General features: G+C 40.1%; 2 protein-coding genes across 2 annotated transcripts; both read left to right on the forward strand.

Annotated features, from left to right (window-relative positions):
- The first annotated feature begins 1,394 nt into the window (after positions 1–1,394).
- arid5a (AT-rich interactive domain 5A) lies at positions 1,395–8,490 on the forward strand. Its single transcript, XM_085474999.1, has 7 exons — positions 1,395–1,458; positions 2,652–2,722; positions 4,863–5,031; positions 5,134–5,186; positions 6,214–6,311; positions 6,405–6,564; positions 6,654–8,490. Exons 1-7 carry the CDS (start codon positions 1,455–1,457, stop codon positions 7,836–7,838), a joined length of 1,740 nt encoding a protein of 579 aa, XP_085331125.1. The 5' UTR covers positions 1,395–1,454; the 3' UTR covers positions 7,839–8,490.
- A 2,986-nt stretch (positions 8,491–11,476) lies between these two features.
- On the forward strand, positions 11,477–15,928 carry gins4 (GINS complex subunit 4 (Sld5 homolog)). The gene is made up of 8 exons (XM_085475002.1): positions 11,477–11,747; positions 11,842–11,928; positions 13,602–13,715; positions 13,797–13,894; positions 13,990–14,078; positions 14,202–14,292; positions 14,430–14,534; positions 14,870–15,928. The coding sequence occupies exons 1-7, from the start codon at positions 11,649–11,651 to the stop codon at positions 14,524–14,526; spliced, it is 675 nt and encodes a 224-aa protein (XP_085331128.1). The 5' UTR covers positions 11,477–11,648; the 3' UTR covers positions 14,527–14,534; positions 14,870–15,928.
- The last annotated feature ends 23 nt before the right edge of the window (positions 15,929–15,951 follow it).

A 15,951-nucleotide genomic window follows, 5' to 3' on the forward strand; every position in this document is an offset into this window, starting at 1 on the left:
TTGACTGCACAGTTAGCCTAGCCTCACCGTTATATATAGGGCAAGCATTGATTACACACAAAGATACACAGTCTGTGGTTCAGCAGCTTGATTGAAGTAAATGTGCCAGGTGTGACCTTTTTTAAGGGACAGTACGCAACGAGCAAAAGATGCAATAGCTTACATATAAAAGTCTTTATAGATATATGTATATATATGCATAAAGATCCTATTAGCTTTATTATAGAAACCTTCAAATCTTACGAGTCAGAACGCACATCATGTGGTCAGAGTATAAGACCTCTATGTGAAAAATAGTCCCCATATCTTCCATTGCTCATGAAGTAAACAAGCATTCCTCTGTGATTCAGTTTACATTGTTGGCCACGTACAGCCCACTTTAATCTTAAGCAGGCCAGACCATTGAAACTGGCTTTTCTAACAGTCTAATTTAGCTACACACTGAATGAAATAAGAAGTGCAATGAAATGCTGCTGCAGGGAATGCAGGAAACCTTTTAGCATGACTCTTTGGGCTTAAATAGTAAGAAATAAAAGTGTAAAATTACGGGAAAGGTTCTGGTAGCACATTGTCCAGAATGATCAGTAATTATAAAAGAAAGTTTGTAAGGTTTTTTATTCACAGAAAATGTATTTTTGTATCTTTGTTCTAAAAAAATAGATATTTCTATGGTATGGAATGAAAAAACAGGAACTTGTTAGTCATTTAAATGTTTATCTAGTTATTTTAGTGCACTATGAGTGGTCATGGGGGAGGCCCTTATCAGCAGGAACTTACAGCTACTTCAAAATCTATGCCCTCCCTCACATTTTCCATTGGGCCAGATTGGAGTGTTCGGCAGGCCGAATCTGGTCCCGGGGCCCTATGTTTGACACCGTCTGCTTTAAAGAAATATTTTTTACCTACTTAAGCACTGATGTTAATAAGTGATAGCTTCCTATGTTTACCTGAGAATAGTCATTAGTGTACATGTTCAGGAAATGTTACGCCCCCATTTAAACTATATTTGAACTTACATGTGACTGGAGGTATTTGTGAGTCGGTATGTTTGTTTAAAATGAAAGCTGTATAAGAAATCTTCAATAGAATCACTTGTAGTAATCTCTACAAAATCAGAAATATGTGTTTCATGTGCTGATGACACCACAAGTATAGACAATAGCATGTCCTCAGGAAAAAAACAGATGAGAAACAGCACACTGTGAGCTACAGCTGTCAGACTGTAAGATACCCAAATGCAGATTTTAATAAAGTTTTAAGCTGACTATTCAAACACAGCTGATGGAAGAAGAAAAAAAGGACTCAGTTTCCCAGACTCATTTGCGGTGTTACATCAGTCAACCAATGAAACTGTCCTGTGGAGACACCTTCCTATTTTGTGGTGTCAAGTTGACGTGAGTGCTGCATGAATTACTGTCACAGTTAAGCCGGAGACTAGAAGGCAACATCTGGAAATGGGTAAGAACGATCTTGATTTTGTACTCAAAAGTAGATGCTGTTTACATGTGTTGCTTTATGAACGTATAGAAACGAGTTAAACACATCATTTTAGGGATGATTTTAGTTCTTCTGAAGTTTTTTATAAAGACACTTTGAAGATTTTTGCAAAAGTAAATTCATGTTCATGACATTCATCTGTGACAGAAGCGACTGTTAGACCCAAAACGTCACAAAGTGTCACAGGAGTTCTCGCTGGCTTTTAAAGTGCCGCAGTTAATCTGTCACAATAATGTGACTCCGATCGATATCTGCTTCAAACAACAAGCGCGTGTTTTATGTGAAGCTAAGTAACCTCTGAGAGGCAAAGGAACGTTTTTTAAAAACAATATGTCAAAAATATTTCTCCAACACTCAAAATGGAGAAGTTCAGGGCTACTGAAAGCAGAATTAAAGGTTCAAGCCGCAGCACAGGAAATAAATGATCTCAAAAGAGAAGCATATTGGTTTTGCACACAAATGATATCACTGTGGGTGGAGGGCTTCATGGTATTGAGCTGACAGTTTGTGAAGAATGACATGTCATTCTCAGAATTGCATTTCGTTCCCAGCCTTGGTATTTTCTTCTTGTTTGTTTGGCTTTTTTAACATTCATATTATTTCCAGCTACATTCATAAATTCCTATATTTTGCAGTCCTGAACGTGGAAGCACTAAAGTAAAAGTTAAACTGTTGCCAGGCGAAATATCACAAACCACTAACGTTCACGTTAATGCAGGGCAGGCAAATGAATGAAAGTGCCTCAGTGGATTCTCATCTTGCTTGAGATTATCTTGCCAAAATACTGTAGTTCTTGTGTCACAATATCATACAGTGCAGCGTACAAGTGGTTGTGTTCATGAGCAGGAAGTGGTTTTGCAACCTGTGGTTTTATATCACACCCAGTTGACAATATGTTCTACAGATTACTGTTTTTCTTTTTTTCCCCCTGAACTTATCAAACATTATAACTGTTGACCAAATTACAAGAACAGTGATGAAAATCACCTTTAATATTATTTATGAGGGATGCTTTTAAATTTTGATCAGATTGCGCACTTCTACCCAAGATATGTCTTGAATTAAAAAAAAAAAAAATCCAAGGTGGCTCGGGTAAATTCACATACCCAAATGACTCGATTTTTGTTGAGTTTACCGTCTCTGTCTCTTTGAAGCTCAAGAGGACCAGAATGAAACGTCACAACAAACGGCAGCCAGTGACGAAGAGAAGGGGACCGCAAAGCAGGTACTAAACTCTGTCACTGCTGATAAAATGACAAAAAAAAAATGACAGTTGGTCTTCTGGCAGCCGTCTGGGCAATTTCCATCAGTTACAGTTAATCAGTGACTACAGACATGACTACTCAGAATGAGTTATGTGTTGTGTTTTCATTTCCCCTTTTCAGTGGATTTGAGTGGCGATTTTTTGAAGTGCTGATTATGTGCGTACAGTCGTTTCATCTCTATGGTCGATTATGAAATGAGTAAGGAGGAATAAGTGATTCTGCTTTGTTTTCTGAGAGGCCTCGAAAAGGCGCACACACACACGCACACACCTCACACGCCACAATATTTCGTTGCACATAAAGAAACTGCGGGAGCACTGCCACTCACAGCCGCTGTTCTGGTAAGTGAAATGAGAGGAACAATATGAGAAACACAAATTAGCTCATGAAATTTCCAAAGCTGATGTTAGTTGAAAGCATGGTGGTTAATGTGGTGACTTCTGGCCTGACGATAGCATCAATCCAGAACGCCGCTGACAATCATTGTGAGAATTGTGTATCAACACATTGACATCAACATCACCCACACAGTTTTCCAAAAAAGAAAAAAGACAGAAAAAAGAGAAAGAAAAGAAAATTCATCTGTGAAAATCAACCGAAAGTTTCACGATGATATTTGTTCTCTGGTCTTGAGTGCGATCTTCAGCGCAGGGGCTTCATTATGTGGCTTACAGTGAAGACATTTCCTGTAGGCGATCATTGATGCGTAAACCTGAAAGTTTTGTGAATCAGATCTAAAATACAATGACTGAAAACAGCCGAGCTGAATTCTGTGCAAGATTCCAATCACCACTTTCTCACATTTTTAGATGAATATCATTGCGCGCGCGCATTCTGCCGCATATTCAATCAAAATCCCCTGATTTGTACAAATGTGGCGAGAAAAGCAGGTCGCCCGGGGTGCTCTTTTAGGTGGTGCAGAAAATATTGCCTATGAGAAAACCTGTAGAAAACAGTGGAAAGTCAGAGCTGTTTGCTGCTGGCTGGGAACAGGAGTGTAAAGCCACTGAACTGTGACTCAGTTGGGCTATCTTGGTTAGAGGCCTGCACCTTCACTATTACTCACTCTAGGGGTTTACTTCTCGGAACCAGGAACCACATAGAGGAACTTGATTCAATATGAAACCGCCTCTAGCTGTTTTGTTGTACAATGAGTGCCACAGAAATAGCAGCTTCTATATGTGGTGATTCAAAGTAAAATATTGACAGCGTCCACTGCGGTATCCCTTGACATCCAATCTACCGAAATTGATCAAATGCAGCTGTGATGTGAGATCTCACATTTAAATAGATGCTGTAAATTCCAAACTCTTTGTTTTCACTACGAGAAGTGACTATATCAGCGTTTGTGATGTATGAACCAGTGTTTACACAGCGTGAGCGACACTGTGAACAACGGAAGACTATCACACCCAAGGGTTCGTTTTTAGCTGCCCTTTTTTTTGTTCTTCTTCTTTTTTTTTTTACTTCAACAATAGAAATATCATCTGAGCTAAAATTAAGCAACAGTTTCTCTTCTTGAGTCTCAGCTTTTTGAAATCTTTTGAAGCGACGGTTTTAATTCTGCATGCCTTTTCTGTTTCATTTCTGTTTTCTTGCAAACCACAAATAGTGACATTGTGAATTTCCTCTGCTGGACTTCTGAGTAATGTGAACTTGACGCCAAATTTCTTGGTATCTTAAATTCCTCGTTAGTGTCACTGACACTACTTTTGCAGAAACGTATGCGATTTTTGGAGCTCTTGCAAAACAACATATTTATTCACCTACTGACTTGCAACGACTCTTCTCTTCTTGGCTCAAGCTCATTTTACTGAGTGACATTTGTACCAGTGACTGACAGCTCCAGACCAAAAACCCCACAAGTCTGCTGCGTTCTCTCCAGACAGGATGTATAGCGGTTATCTATTGAAAGTAGCGGTAAAACCCTACTCTCTGATTTTGACGTTTCATTTCAACATTTGTGTCTCATGAGACAACTCTGCATGTCGTTTTTCCCATTTCTTTCACAGTACCTTCAGCTGTAAAACAGTGGACTGTGACACATTTACAAAGCATACTAATGTAGTCCTTTCATGCATCTGTTTCCTCTTACTGTAGGCTTCTCCTGCTGTTATTGAGATTCACGACTCTACAACTGAATGTGAAGATGAAGGAAGGGCCAGTGTGGTGCAGATGGAGGAGAAGGCATTTGTCTCAAGTTTGCACTCTTTTATGAAGGAGAAAGGTACACCCATTGAAAGGATTCCTCACCTGGGCTTTAAACAAAGTGAGTTTACTCTATTATTGCTTTTATATAAACACATTAGTAAAATGAAATTAGAAAAAGAAGTAGATTATTCATGTGTGTGTGTCTCCCCCCCACTCTCAGTTAATCTCTGGAAGATCTACAAAGCTGTTGATAAACTTGGAGGCTATGATTCAGTAAGTACTTTATTTAGCTTATGTAACAGATGCAAAAAAAGGCTTCACTGCTGGCGGGCTTTTAAGTGGAAATGAGCTGTAGGTTTAGGTGCTAGAGATGCAGACAGCGGTGCTGTCAACACATCGCTCCCCATGCTCTGTTTTCTTTGATGTTGACACTGTGGCATAAGTTGTGAGAGTGAAACTCATAATGAAATGGAACTAGATCGAGGCTCGTGTTGACCACCGTTGCTTTGTCCCAGGTTGTAAATACACCAATATGAGCCACCTACGTTAGCACAGGTTTAAAATTGAAAGTGTAATTTCAATACCGAAAACTAGCAGACATGGCATTTAAAGGGTAAGCAACCACTGCCCTTCCTCAAAAACATTTTTACAAATAGATCTATAAGTAAATATTTTAGGGTCCAAGCACCTGAGGTACAAAAATGAATAAATTAATTCACACAAGCGCAGTCTGCTAGGTGTTAGTCCAGGTCTAGTCTCTGACTTGGACCTTTTAATCACACTGTTGCTGCCTTGGTATGTTACACAGAACTAATACAGGGGTGGACAATTAACTTTTCCAAGGGGCTCCATGATAAACTGGGACTTCCGTGGAGGGCCACACCCTCACCGGAGTCCTATTTTTAGCCTGCCCTTTCAAAGAATGAATATCGAGCAGAACTGACTCCACCTTATTGGTGAATTTCCTTGTTTCTCAGTTTCTAATGTACCCCCTTGGGAAAATGAATTGCCTGTGCACTAACAAGTGGCAGTGCACCCATACCTGCAAGCATGTTGTTAACTGTCAATCCTCTTGCCCAATTCTGATTTTAATTTTGTCTCCAAAAATAAATAAATACAAAATTGAGGATTTGTGGTTTGAATGGACCAGTAGGTGGTTACATCCATCTTTTATATACAGTCTATGGTTTCATGATAGAAACAGCATAAGATTAGGATACCAGATACTGCCATCCTAGTGGGAACTGTTTAAATAGTGTAATGATTTTTAACTGTTGTACACGTTCATTTTTGTCAACAGGTGACAGCACGACGCCTTTGGAAGAAAGTCTACGATGAGCTGGGAGGAAGCCCCGGTAGCACCAGTGCAGCTACTTGCACTCGCAGACATTATGAGAGGTGAGGATGACTCTGTTTCTCAAGAACCTTTTTTGGTTCAAACACTATAAGATCAGCTGAGACTCAATTTAAACTGTGCTGCTTATGTGACAGGCTGGTGCTTCCCTTTGAGAGGCATATAAAAGGAGAGGAAGACAAACCCCTGCCTCCAAGCAAACCACGAAAGCCATACAAGAGAAATTTGGATGGCAAGATGACTAAGGCAGAAGGGAAGAGGAAAAGAACTCATTCAGATAGAGACATTGATTCAGAGGTAACAAATTATAACTCTGACAAAACACCTAAAAGAGAAGTGTTTGTTTATATTGTGTTCTAAAATCCCTCCTCCTCTATGTCTTTCAGTTACTCACCCAGAGAAGTCCAGAATCTTCCTGTCAAAGTGAAGCAGTAATTCATCCTCACTCTGCTCTCTGGGCTGACAGACACCACACTGAGCCAAACAGAGCCACCAATAATGTCTGCCCTTCTGTTTACCTTCTCCCCGCATCCAACTCGTGGATTGCTCAGTTATCGACTGCAGCCGGAGAGGTCATCTCTCCTCTGGAGAAAAAAAAGAGAATGGCTCAGGCTAGCCTCAATTTGCCGCCCAGTTCTCAGAGCGAGGATAAAGAAAGGCCCTCCGTCATCCACTGTTCCCAGTCTCCAGCCAGGGCTTCTTCCAGCAGAAACTGCAACTCCTCTGATGGCTCCCCACTCCCTTTATCCTCCTCCTCTTCCCGCAGCCCCTCCCCTTACTCTGTTTCATCAGAGGAAGGTCCAGCAGGAGGTGAAGATAAAACTGCATCAAGCTCAGAAATGTCCCAAAACGCTTCTGTCAAAAATCCATCGGGCCGCAGTGACGATAGCAAGACTGTTAGTAAGACACACAAAGAACCTAAAGGACAGAATAAGGATGTTTCTCAAATCGTCTCTGACTCGATTAAAAACCAAGTTAAAGACTGGAAGTCCTACAAAGGAGCAAGCAAACATTACCTTTATCCTTTCCAGCTACCCACCACATACTCTGTGAAACCTGGCTTTTCTCCAACATCTACCTCTAGCTTCACCAGAGTTATTCCAAAATCTGGCAATGTTCTACGACCCACTCCAGTTCGGCCAAGTACCAAAGGCCAAACGGGTAGGTTGCTTCAGCAGGACGACTCTCTGACTTGTGCAAAGAGGATGTCTCTGTGGCCCTGTCAGACAGAGAAGAGAGAGAAATCCAGGACAATGCAACAGAAAGTTTCTCCCGCTCAGCAGAGCCTGTCCTATTCCGCCGCCAGCATGCCGTTGCCGTGTGTCCTGTCAGGCTACGAGAAAACAGCCAGAGACTCCAGGCTCCAACCTCCCCTGCCCCCTTCATTTATCCCCAGCAGAATGAGACTACCTCCCTCTCAGCTAATGTATCGCAATGTACCAATGGGTCCACCTCCCTCTGCTCTCATCGGGTCTGCTTTTTACTCCTACCCCTACCCCATTCCGCTGTTAAATCCCCAAACTGCATATGCCATTCCTGCCATCAGTCCCATTTACCCTCAAAAGTTGTGACAAAATCACAATGATAATCACAAAACAAGACAGTGGGTTGTTGCCCAGTTGAGTATTGTTGAGGCCTCCTGACATGTTTTAAACATTAAATATTTTCAAGTTATTCCAGTTGAGTGACTGTATGGATCCTGGGGATTAACACCGAGCAGTGACAGCTGCAAATATTTATAGGAGCCAGTGAATCATGTTGAAGACTTGCTGTCCAAGTGCACCTGAAAGGTGCACTACTTAAAAAAAATTACAATATGCAATATTTCTTTAGCTGCTACACTAGGATCAAATAATGTAATCTGTCTAATATAAATTTTGGAAAAACAGATTAAGGTCAGTTATTTTCAGTTTTAATTTCTTTAGATTTTATCTAGTAAATTTTAATGATATGTTGCTATGATTATTAAAATGAATTTTATATTCAATTCAGGTCAAAATGAATGTGATATTAAGGTTATCGTCAATTGCACAGTTTCAGTATTTTGTTTTTGGAAACAAAAAACTGTCTAATGTTCCCTGATGTACTGTAGTTATGTCTGAAGATTATTATTATTTTGAATGAATGTTGGTCAGTGTTTGATATAAAAAAATATCTATATTGTTCTCATGTTATTCAAGTCTATTTAAACGAAAGACTAAACCAGCCAACAAATAAAGAGAAAACATGAAAACATATTTGTTCTTTTTGTTCAGTTCAATCACAGCACTGTAAGATTGTGAAAGATGAAAGCTTTAGCACTAGGCTCTCTCCTCCGCCTTCTTGATATGATGTTCTTCTGCTTTCCTGCCCGCTGTATCTTCGGCGATGCTGTTAGCTCTTTTTCGTAGCGTCCTGATGACACACAGTTTGTGCTCCAGGGGGTGATGGCAGTCAAACCTTAATTAGAAAAAGTTGCATTTCCTGAGAAAATGCAGTGTGAATGCCTTGTAGTGGAATCTGCTGAAAACAGCTGAAAAAGCAGAAGTTTCAGCTGAAAAGAAGTAAAAAAGCAAAAATTGCCACAGGTCAGATTTGAACCTGTGCCAACTGCTCTCAAAGCAGCTGCACAAAAAGTTTAATATTTCAAAAAGTATAGCAGTTATGAGCACCAAAAGATATAGCACACATCTGCAGAAGGAGCAGAACAGTTTAAAGTTCGAATGGTGAAAATCAGTTGAAAACTGAGGGAGGAGTTAAGCGGCAAAGAAACGGAGCAAGTAGAATAATAAAGGATCAAAGAATAAAGAGAAACAGGATCACAATATTTTACGTTACCCATCAACTTTTAAATGTCCCCCATTACTAATGGAAATCTCACAGTCTAAGAAGGCAGTCATTTTTCATAACCTCCATGGTGAACTTGATGTGTTTCTCCACCAAGTTAATCTGATCAGTGAATTGTGGTACATCCTGAGGTTTGATTTTCAACCAGGTGTCATCCACATACCTGTACCAACGACTTGGGGGTGTTCCAGGGTAGGATAACAGAGCCCCGTTTTCCACTTCTTCCATGTACAAGTTGGTCACAGTGGGTGAAACTGGGGAACCTACGGCACACCCATGTTTCTGCTTGTAGTACTGACACTTGTATTTGAAATAGGTGGAATGAAGACACAGTTCCACAAACAAACACACTTGGTCGGTGCTGAGAGTGGTCCTGCTGCTGAGGTTGGGGTCATCCTGTAATCTCTTATGAACTACCTTCACTGCTTCAGTGACTGGAACACAAGTGAAGAGAAACGTAACATCATATGAGACCATTGTTTCATCTGCCTCCATTATGACATCTCTAAGCTTCTCAACAAAATTCAAAGTGTTCTGGATATAGTGTTTAGAGCTGCCTATTAACGGGTTGAGGATCAAAGCCAGAAACTCTGAGTTGATCATGCAGACAATTGGTCTTAAAGGTACACCCTGTTTTTGTATCTTCGGTAAACCATACAGACTTGGTGTAGCTTCCCCTGGGTGTAGCCTGTGGTATGAGGTCTGGTCAGCAGCATTGTCTTAATCTAAGTGCTTGACACATTCTATGACCCTTTTCCTGTAACCACTACCTGTGTCTCGATTCAGAGCCTCATAAGTATTTTTGTCAGTGAGCAGTGACAAATTCTTCTCAATATAGTTTTTCTGTTATTTGTGTTTGCTGATGTGCATTAAGGAAACTGCAGCTGTCTGAGGCATGTGGTGAGAGCTGCAACCTTGCAGGTCTGATGTAGTCCAGATAAGTTCAGAGGATGCTGATAGCGTGCAACACTGAACATCACTATGGTGGCCGCAGTGCAGGCAAAAAATATGAAAGAACTATGAAGCAAGTGCAATGAGGAGTGATGAGAAGGAGCAAATAGGACAAATGAGATACTGCAGTAAGGTTGTCTGAAAGAGCTGCAACGAGCGAAGCAGATGATCTCTGAATTCACACGAATGAAACTGCAGGCTAAGAGCCCAGATAACGTGTAGATCTAGCTCCCAGTTTGGATTTGTGAGACAGAAACCATCTCTACTTTTAAGATTAGCTTTAAAACCTTTGATAAAGTATATAGTTAGGGCTGGATCAGGTGACACTGAACCCTCCCTTAGTTAAACTTCAATAGGCCCAAGCTGCTGGGGGACTTCCCATGATGCAATGAGCATTTCTTCTTAATTCAACTCTATTCACACTCTGTGTGTTTATATGCTGCTTTGTATTTAATCATTAGTTATTTTTAATCTCCGGCTCTTTTCCGCAGAGTGTCGTTTTTGCTTCCTCCCTCCCCACTCATCCACGACCACTCATGGCACAGCCTCCCTGAGCCTGGTTCTGCCAGGGGTTTCTTCCCATTAAAAGGGAGCCGCTTCCTCATAATGATTAATCTGATTGTTGAAGTTTATTTTTATTGGTTTTAGAGTCTTTACTTTACAACACAAAGCACCTTTACTGTTTACTGGCAATTAAATTTTATCAAATTCAATGACATGCTGATTTAGGAAATCAAATTGACTTCTACGGCATCAGTTATGTCTTTGTGTGTTTGTAATAATCACAATCTTTTGGTATTTCTTGAGTGAATATGCAGTACCCTGTCCTGTCACTGTCTTTTATACAGTGTCTATTATATTATGTCTATTAGTGGTATGGGAAGCATTTCTATGAGGGTTTTTCTAGATCATAAGTAATGCTTGTGTTATATATTTGATAGTATTAGCAGTAATTATCTGTAAATATATAAAATATATAATAAATATATATATAAAGATATCTCTCGCAATATAAGCACAATAACATAACTACTAATTATGATCCGTGAAAACACAATAGAAATGCTTCTCCCACCACTTTCTACCACTCTAGCATTACTTACAACAATCTTCAGCAACATGCAATATTTTGAGTGTATTGCTTGTATTCACAGCACGTGCTGTGTAGAGACAATTCCCTCAGTGATGCATTTCAGGAAAAACCGGGCTCGTTGAACTTTTAAAGTTTGCGCTCCTGTAACAGAAAATCCTCAACATCCCCGATAAATATTCTTCCTGAATGTCTAGAAACGAATTTACTGTCTTTTATTGAATGCTCCGTCCAATTATTAATAAAAAAAATATACTAAGCCTACGAGAAGGCTTGCCTGACAAGCTAAACTCGGGGAAACGAGCACAATGTAAATCTCGCGAGAAGAATCCCAGTGGCGCGAATAAACAACGAGTTTTTCCGCTAACTTGTGGCTGCTGTGACAGTAGTAGTCGCATTAGTACATTTTTTCTCATATTATTCAGTTTTAATTGCTCTATTTTTATTATTAATTTATTTTTAATTCAACAGATATTCTGCGTTTTGGTGAAATTTTGTATTTTTACTGAAAACCATGTCGGACGCTTTGTCTGACGACGGCAGCGACTTCAACCAGGATGACACCCAGGAGGATGTTATGACCCCGGCCGAGCTGATCGCTAAACTGGAAGAAGTAGGCCAGATTATTCCCCTGACGTGCAGACTCTTCACCTCTATTAGATATTCAGCACCGTCTTCACTGTTGTGTCCGTGTGTGTCGCCCACAGGCTTGGCTAAATGAGAAGTTCTCACCGGAGTTGCTGGAGAACAAATCAGAGGTGGTGGAGTGTGTGATGGAGCAGCTGACTCATATGGTAAACTACCCGGGGAATACCTCCTGCTGTGGGTTTCTAATGTTCAGTGGCATGCATGGTTATAGTTGAGTTTCTGAATTGCAAAACAGCAACTGAAACGCGAAGGACTGCAACCTATGACAATGTGCATGACTGATTCAAATGCAGCAGAGGGAAAACTATATTCAGTACTGTGCAAAAGTCTCGAGCCACCTCTCACTTTTTTATGTTTTGCTATGATGTAGTGAAATTGATGCAGAATGTAAGGCAAAAGCAAAGTTAGTACAAGTCTAATGAGCTTGAAAGTCCATATTCCGTATGACCACCTTTATGTTATACACAGCCTGAACTCTCTTGGGCAAGCTTTCTTGTAATTTCTTTAAGTAATCTTTAGGAATTGTTCTCCAGACTTCTTAAAGGACATTAAAAGCTCTTTGATGTCGGCTGCCTTTTGTTCTGTTCTCTGTCAAGATGATCCCACACTGCTTCAATAATGTCGAGGCCAATCCATGACTGATAGTGTTCCGCTGTGTGGGTTTTTTTTGTTTTTGTTTTTTATGTTTGGGGGTTTTTTTTTGTTGTTGTTTTTTTTCCCATCCAGGTATGCTTTTACTGCATTGGCAGTGTGTTAGGGATCATTGCCATGCTTAAAAATGACTTGTTTGGAAAAAAAAACTTGTCTAGTTTGCACAATTTTATTTAATGGTACACATGCTGAGATATACCAAGCTGATTCTCAGTGAGAATCATCTTGTTGGTGTAGAAATATAATTTCATACCTGTAAAATGTTTTTTTTCTTTGGCATTTTTAATAGATTCAACTAAAGGAGTGAAAAGAAAGAATGTGTTTTTTGCTACAGGCTCCCAATAGCAAAGTGCCTAAAGTAGCACGTTAAAATAGCTTCTTTGTTAAGTTGTCTGTTGTTTTTGCAGACGCGTTACTGGCTTTTCCTTCGAATTCGGTGCCTTTTCGTGCTCGGATGATTCATAGGTCAGTGTTAAGTGGCTTAACAAACAAAAATAGGTGCATTCCACCTCTTCTAAACTGTGAATTTTTTTTTTAACCCATAAGAAGCAAAAGATTGTAGAAAAAGACCCATTACAATTCACTAGAGCTCAAAATGCCACTTTATACACACAAATTAATTTATTTTTCAGTGTGAGTTTAAAGAAAGTAATTTCCTCTTCAGTGGGTCAAAAAACATCAAATGTTCAAAATATAGAAGTTGAATTCAGGAATATCTGAGATTTCTTCTTTTTGTTCGTTTACTTGAATTATTACAAAAATGTTTTAATTTCTTCTGTCACCTGACAGATCAGCACTTCATTGCTGGTTTTCTTACTATTTAGTTTCATTAGTATGGATAAATTGATCTATAGGAAGCCCTGCAATTGATATCAAGACTTTGATGGTAATGTCAAATGTGTAATGTGGTGGTTTCAAAATAAAATCTCAAACAATTCAGGGCAATGTGGTTTGCTCTGTGACAAACTACTAACTAAAGCTGCTGCCTGTCAGTAGGACCTTGATTACATTACTATACATCCAGATGTGGAGAGTCATTCATTTCAGATGATTAGGATGGTATTAACACTGATATTCAAACATATCCCAGGGCTGTTGCTTTTCTGGTCATTCTGAGTAGCCCTGAATAAAAGGACCCTTTAATTTCTGACAGTTTTGTCACCAACAGGAGTCCAACTTGCAGCGGGTGAAGAAAGGCGATGCAAAGGCCAGCATCCATCGTATGGAAATAGACAGGATCCGCTACGTTCTCAGCAGCTACCTGCGCTCTCGTCTGCAGAAGGTCGGTTGGGTCGGCGCCACAAAACTGAGTTTTCGCTAAGTTGGTGACATCTGCCTGACCTTTTGTGCTGTTCATGTCTAGATTGAAAAGTATTTCCCACATGTCTTGGAGAGAGAGAAGTCTCGGGGTGAGGGCGAGCCATCTCTGCTGTCGCCTGAGGAGTTTGCTTTTGCCAAAGAGTGAGTGTACTGGAATAAAGTCGTTTAAATCGCTGCGGTTCTTGCAACACTTGGGAATTTTTTTTAAATCACATGCCAACACATCTGGCTTGCAGGTATTATGCCAACACAGAAAGCTACCTGAAGGCTGTAGCACTGAAGCGCATGCCAGCCAATGTACAGACTATGGATATGCTCAAAGCAGGTAAGGTGTCGTTCTGTGTCTAAAATGGTGATACTATTAGCCCATGCAGACAAATGGTGACATTTGCTGTGACATTTTTACTGACCATTGCACTGGATTCACCACTGTGTATCCTAATGTTAGTGCCTGAGCCCTGCCTGGACTCCTTTGTGTTTCTGCGAGTGAAAGAGAGACAGGAAAACATCCTGGTAGAGCCTGAAACGGAGGATCAGAGGTTTGTTTGCCAATATTTCTCTGGATGTGCTATTATTTAGGCATCCAGTAGGCGACAGTGTTGCCTTCTTGCATTCGCTAACCTTTTTCTGTATAGATACTAAACTGATAAAATCTCCACTGTGTCTCTTCTATCAGAGAGTATGTCGTGGATCTCGAAGAGGGCTCTCAACACCTAATGCGTTATCGAACTATAGCTCCACTTGTGTCAAGTGGAGCTGTGCAGTTGATATGAATGCAAAGGTCAGTACCAGTGAGCCTTGACTGAGGCATCTTTGTCATTAACTCAATACTGCCCTCACACCCTCTTCTACAGGCATCTAAAAATTCATTTCTGCAGCTCTTACATAAGCCATGGCTTTGCGGTGACATCTGGATTTATTTTTAGTGCTTACTTTTTTCTCTTTCCCTTTTTTCCCTTCTTGAGTGTTCATTGTCTCTTGGCAACAGATAATAAAAAACAGCATTGAAATTTTAAAGCACCATGATGTGTTTACAACAAATTTTAGTTGCCATCTCTAAACTAAACTACTGTTAACAGTCAAGGGCAATTAATAGTGGTCTTTTATATGTTGCAGGTTGCTTGTTACTTTGGATCCAGGAGACATTCCTGAAATAAAGACTGCACAGAGATCACATCAGGAAGCATGCCCTTCATCTTCATCTTTCATCCAGAATAAGGACTGACTTTTGGGATGTAAATATAGAGATGTTTGCAGCACCATGGGACCAGAATTTAATTCTGTGGGGGCGGGGGACACACAATCGAGGTCACTGCCAGCGGAAACTAAAAGCTGTGGATGAACCCTGTTTACTAAACTAGGTTTTTTGCAGCGCTGAGTTTGTATTTTTGGATCTTTTTAATCATGCCATGACATATGCTTTGTTGTGTAGTACGTTGGTGTGCGTGTGACTGATAAAGACAGCTCTGTCTAATCTGTTTATTCATTACTCTTCATGTTGCTTCATCCAAATGATTCATGTTATTGGATGATTTCTCAGCTGCTCCATAATCGGATGCATCAGATGACCCGACGGTGAAATTTCATCAGTTCACTTGGCATCATAATGCCTTCCATCCTGTGCTCATGCTACATGTGCATGCCTCTTTGCAAGATCAGGGTTTGTTTGCTGTGATTTAAGGACATTCACACTTGAATTAACATGCTTTAATGTCATTGATTATCCTGTTAATGCTCACGTAGCTGTTGTACATCGTGACATTACTCTTTTTCACATGTTGAAAGTTTCCTTTTTGACTTTGCTTTAAACTTTAACCTAAAAGATGTTATGAGAACATTGTTATGTGTTTCAGCGCGAGCAATCAGTGCTTATTGTTTGCCTTCACATAAATTCACCAGTAATTAGAACTAATAAGGGATTGAAAGAGTGGGCTTAGACAGTCGTCTTGATTACTCTCTGTTGCTAACTCTTAAACTGCATTCATAGAAGACCTGGAGAAGAAATGTTACTTGATGTTCTGATTATCACACTGCTGTCATATAGTGTGGGCCTTGACCTGGTAAAACCAGGAACAAATCAAGTTGATTTAGATGTCTGATAGCATACAGTGTGGGGAATGGGCCTGTTATTATTCCTATTAAAATGTTGGAAAATAAAGTAAATATTCCCTCAGGCATCGAAGATAGTTTGAAATGTG

Source organism: Copadichromis virginalis, linkage group LG12 (assembly GCF_057382275.1).
Source record: "Copadichromis virginalis isolate Kocher_CV1m ecotype Utaka linkage group LG12, C_Virginalis_male_GT1.1, whole genome shotgun sequence".
NCBI lineage: Eukaryota > Metazoa > Chordata > Actinopteri > Cichliformes > Cichlidae > Copadichromis > Copadichromis virginalis.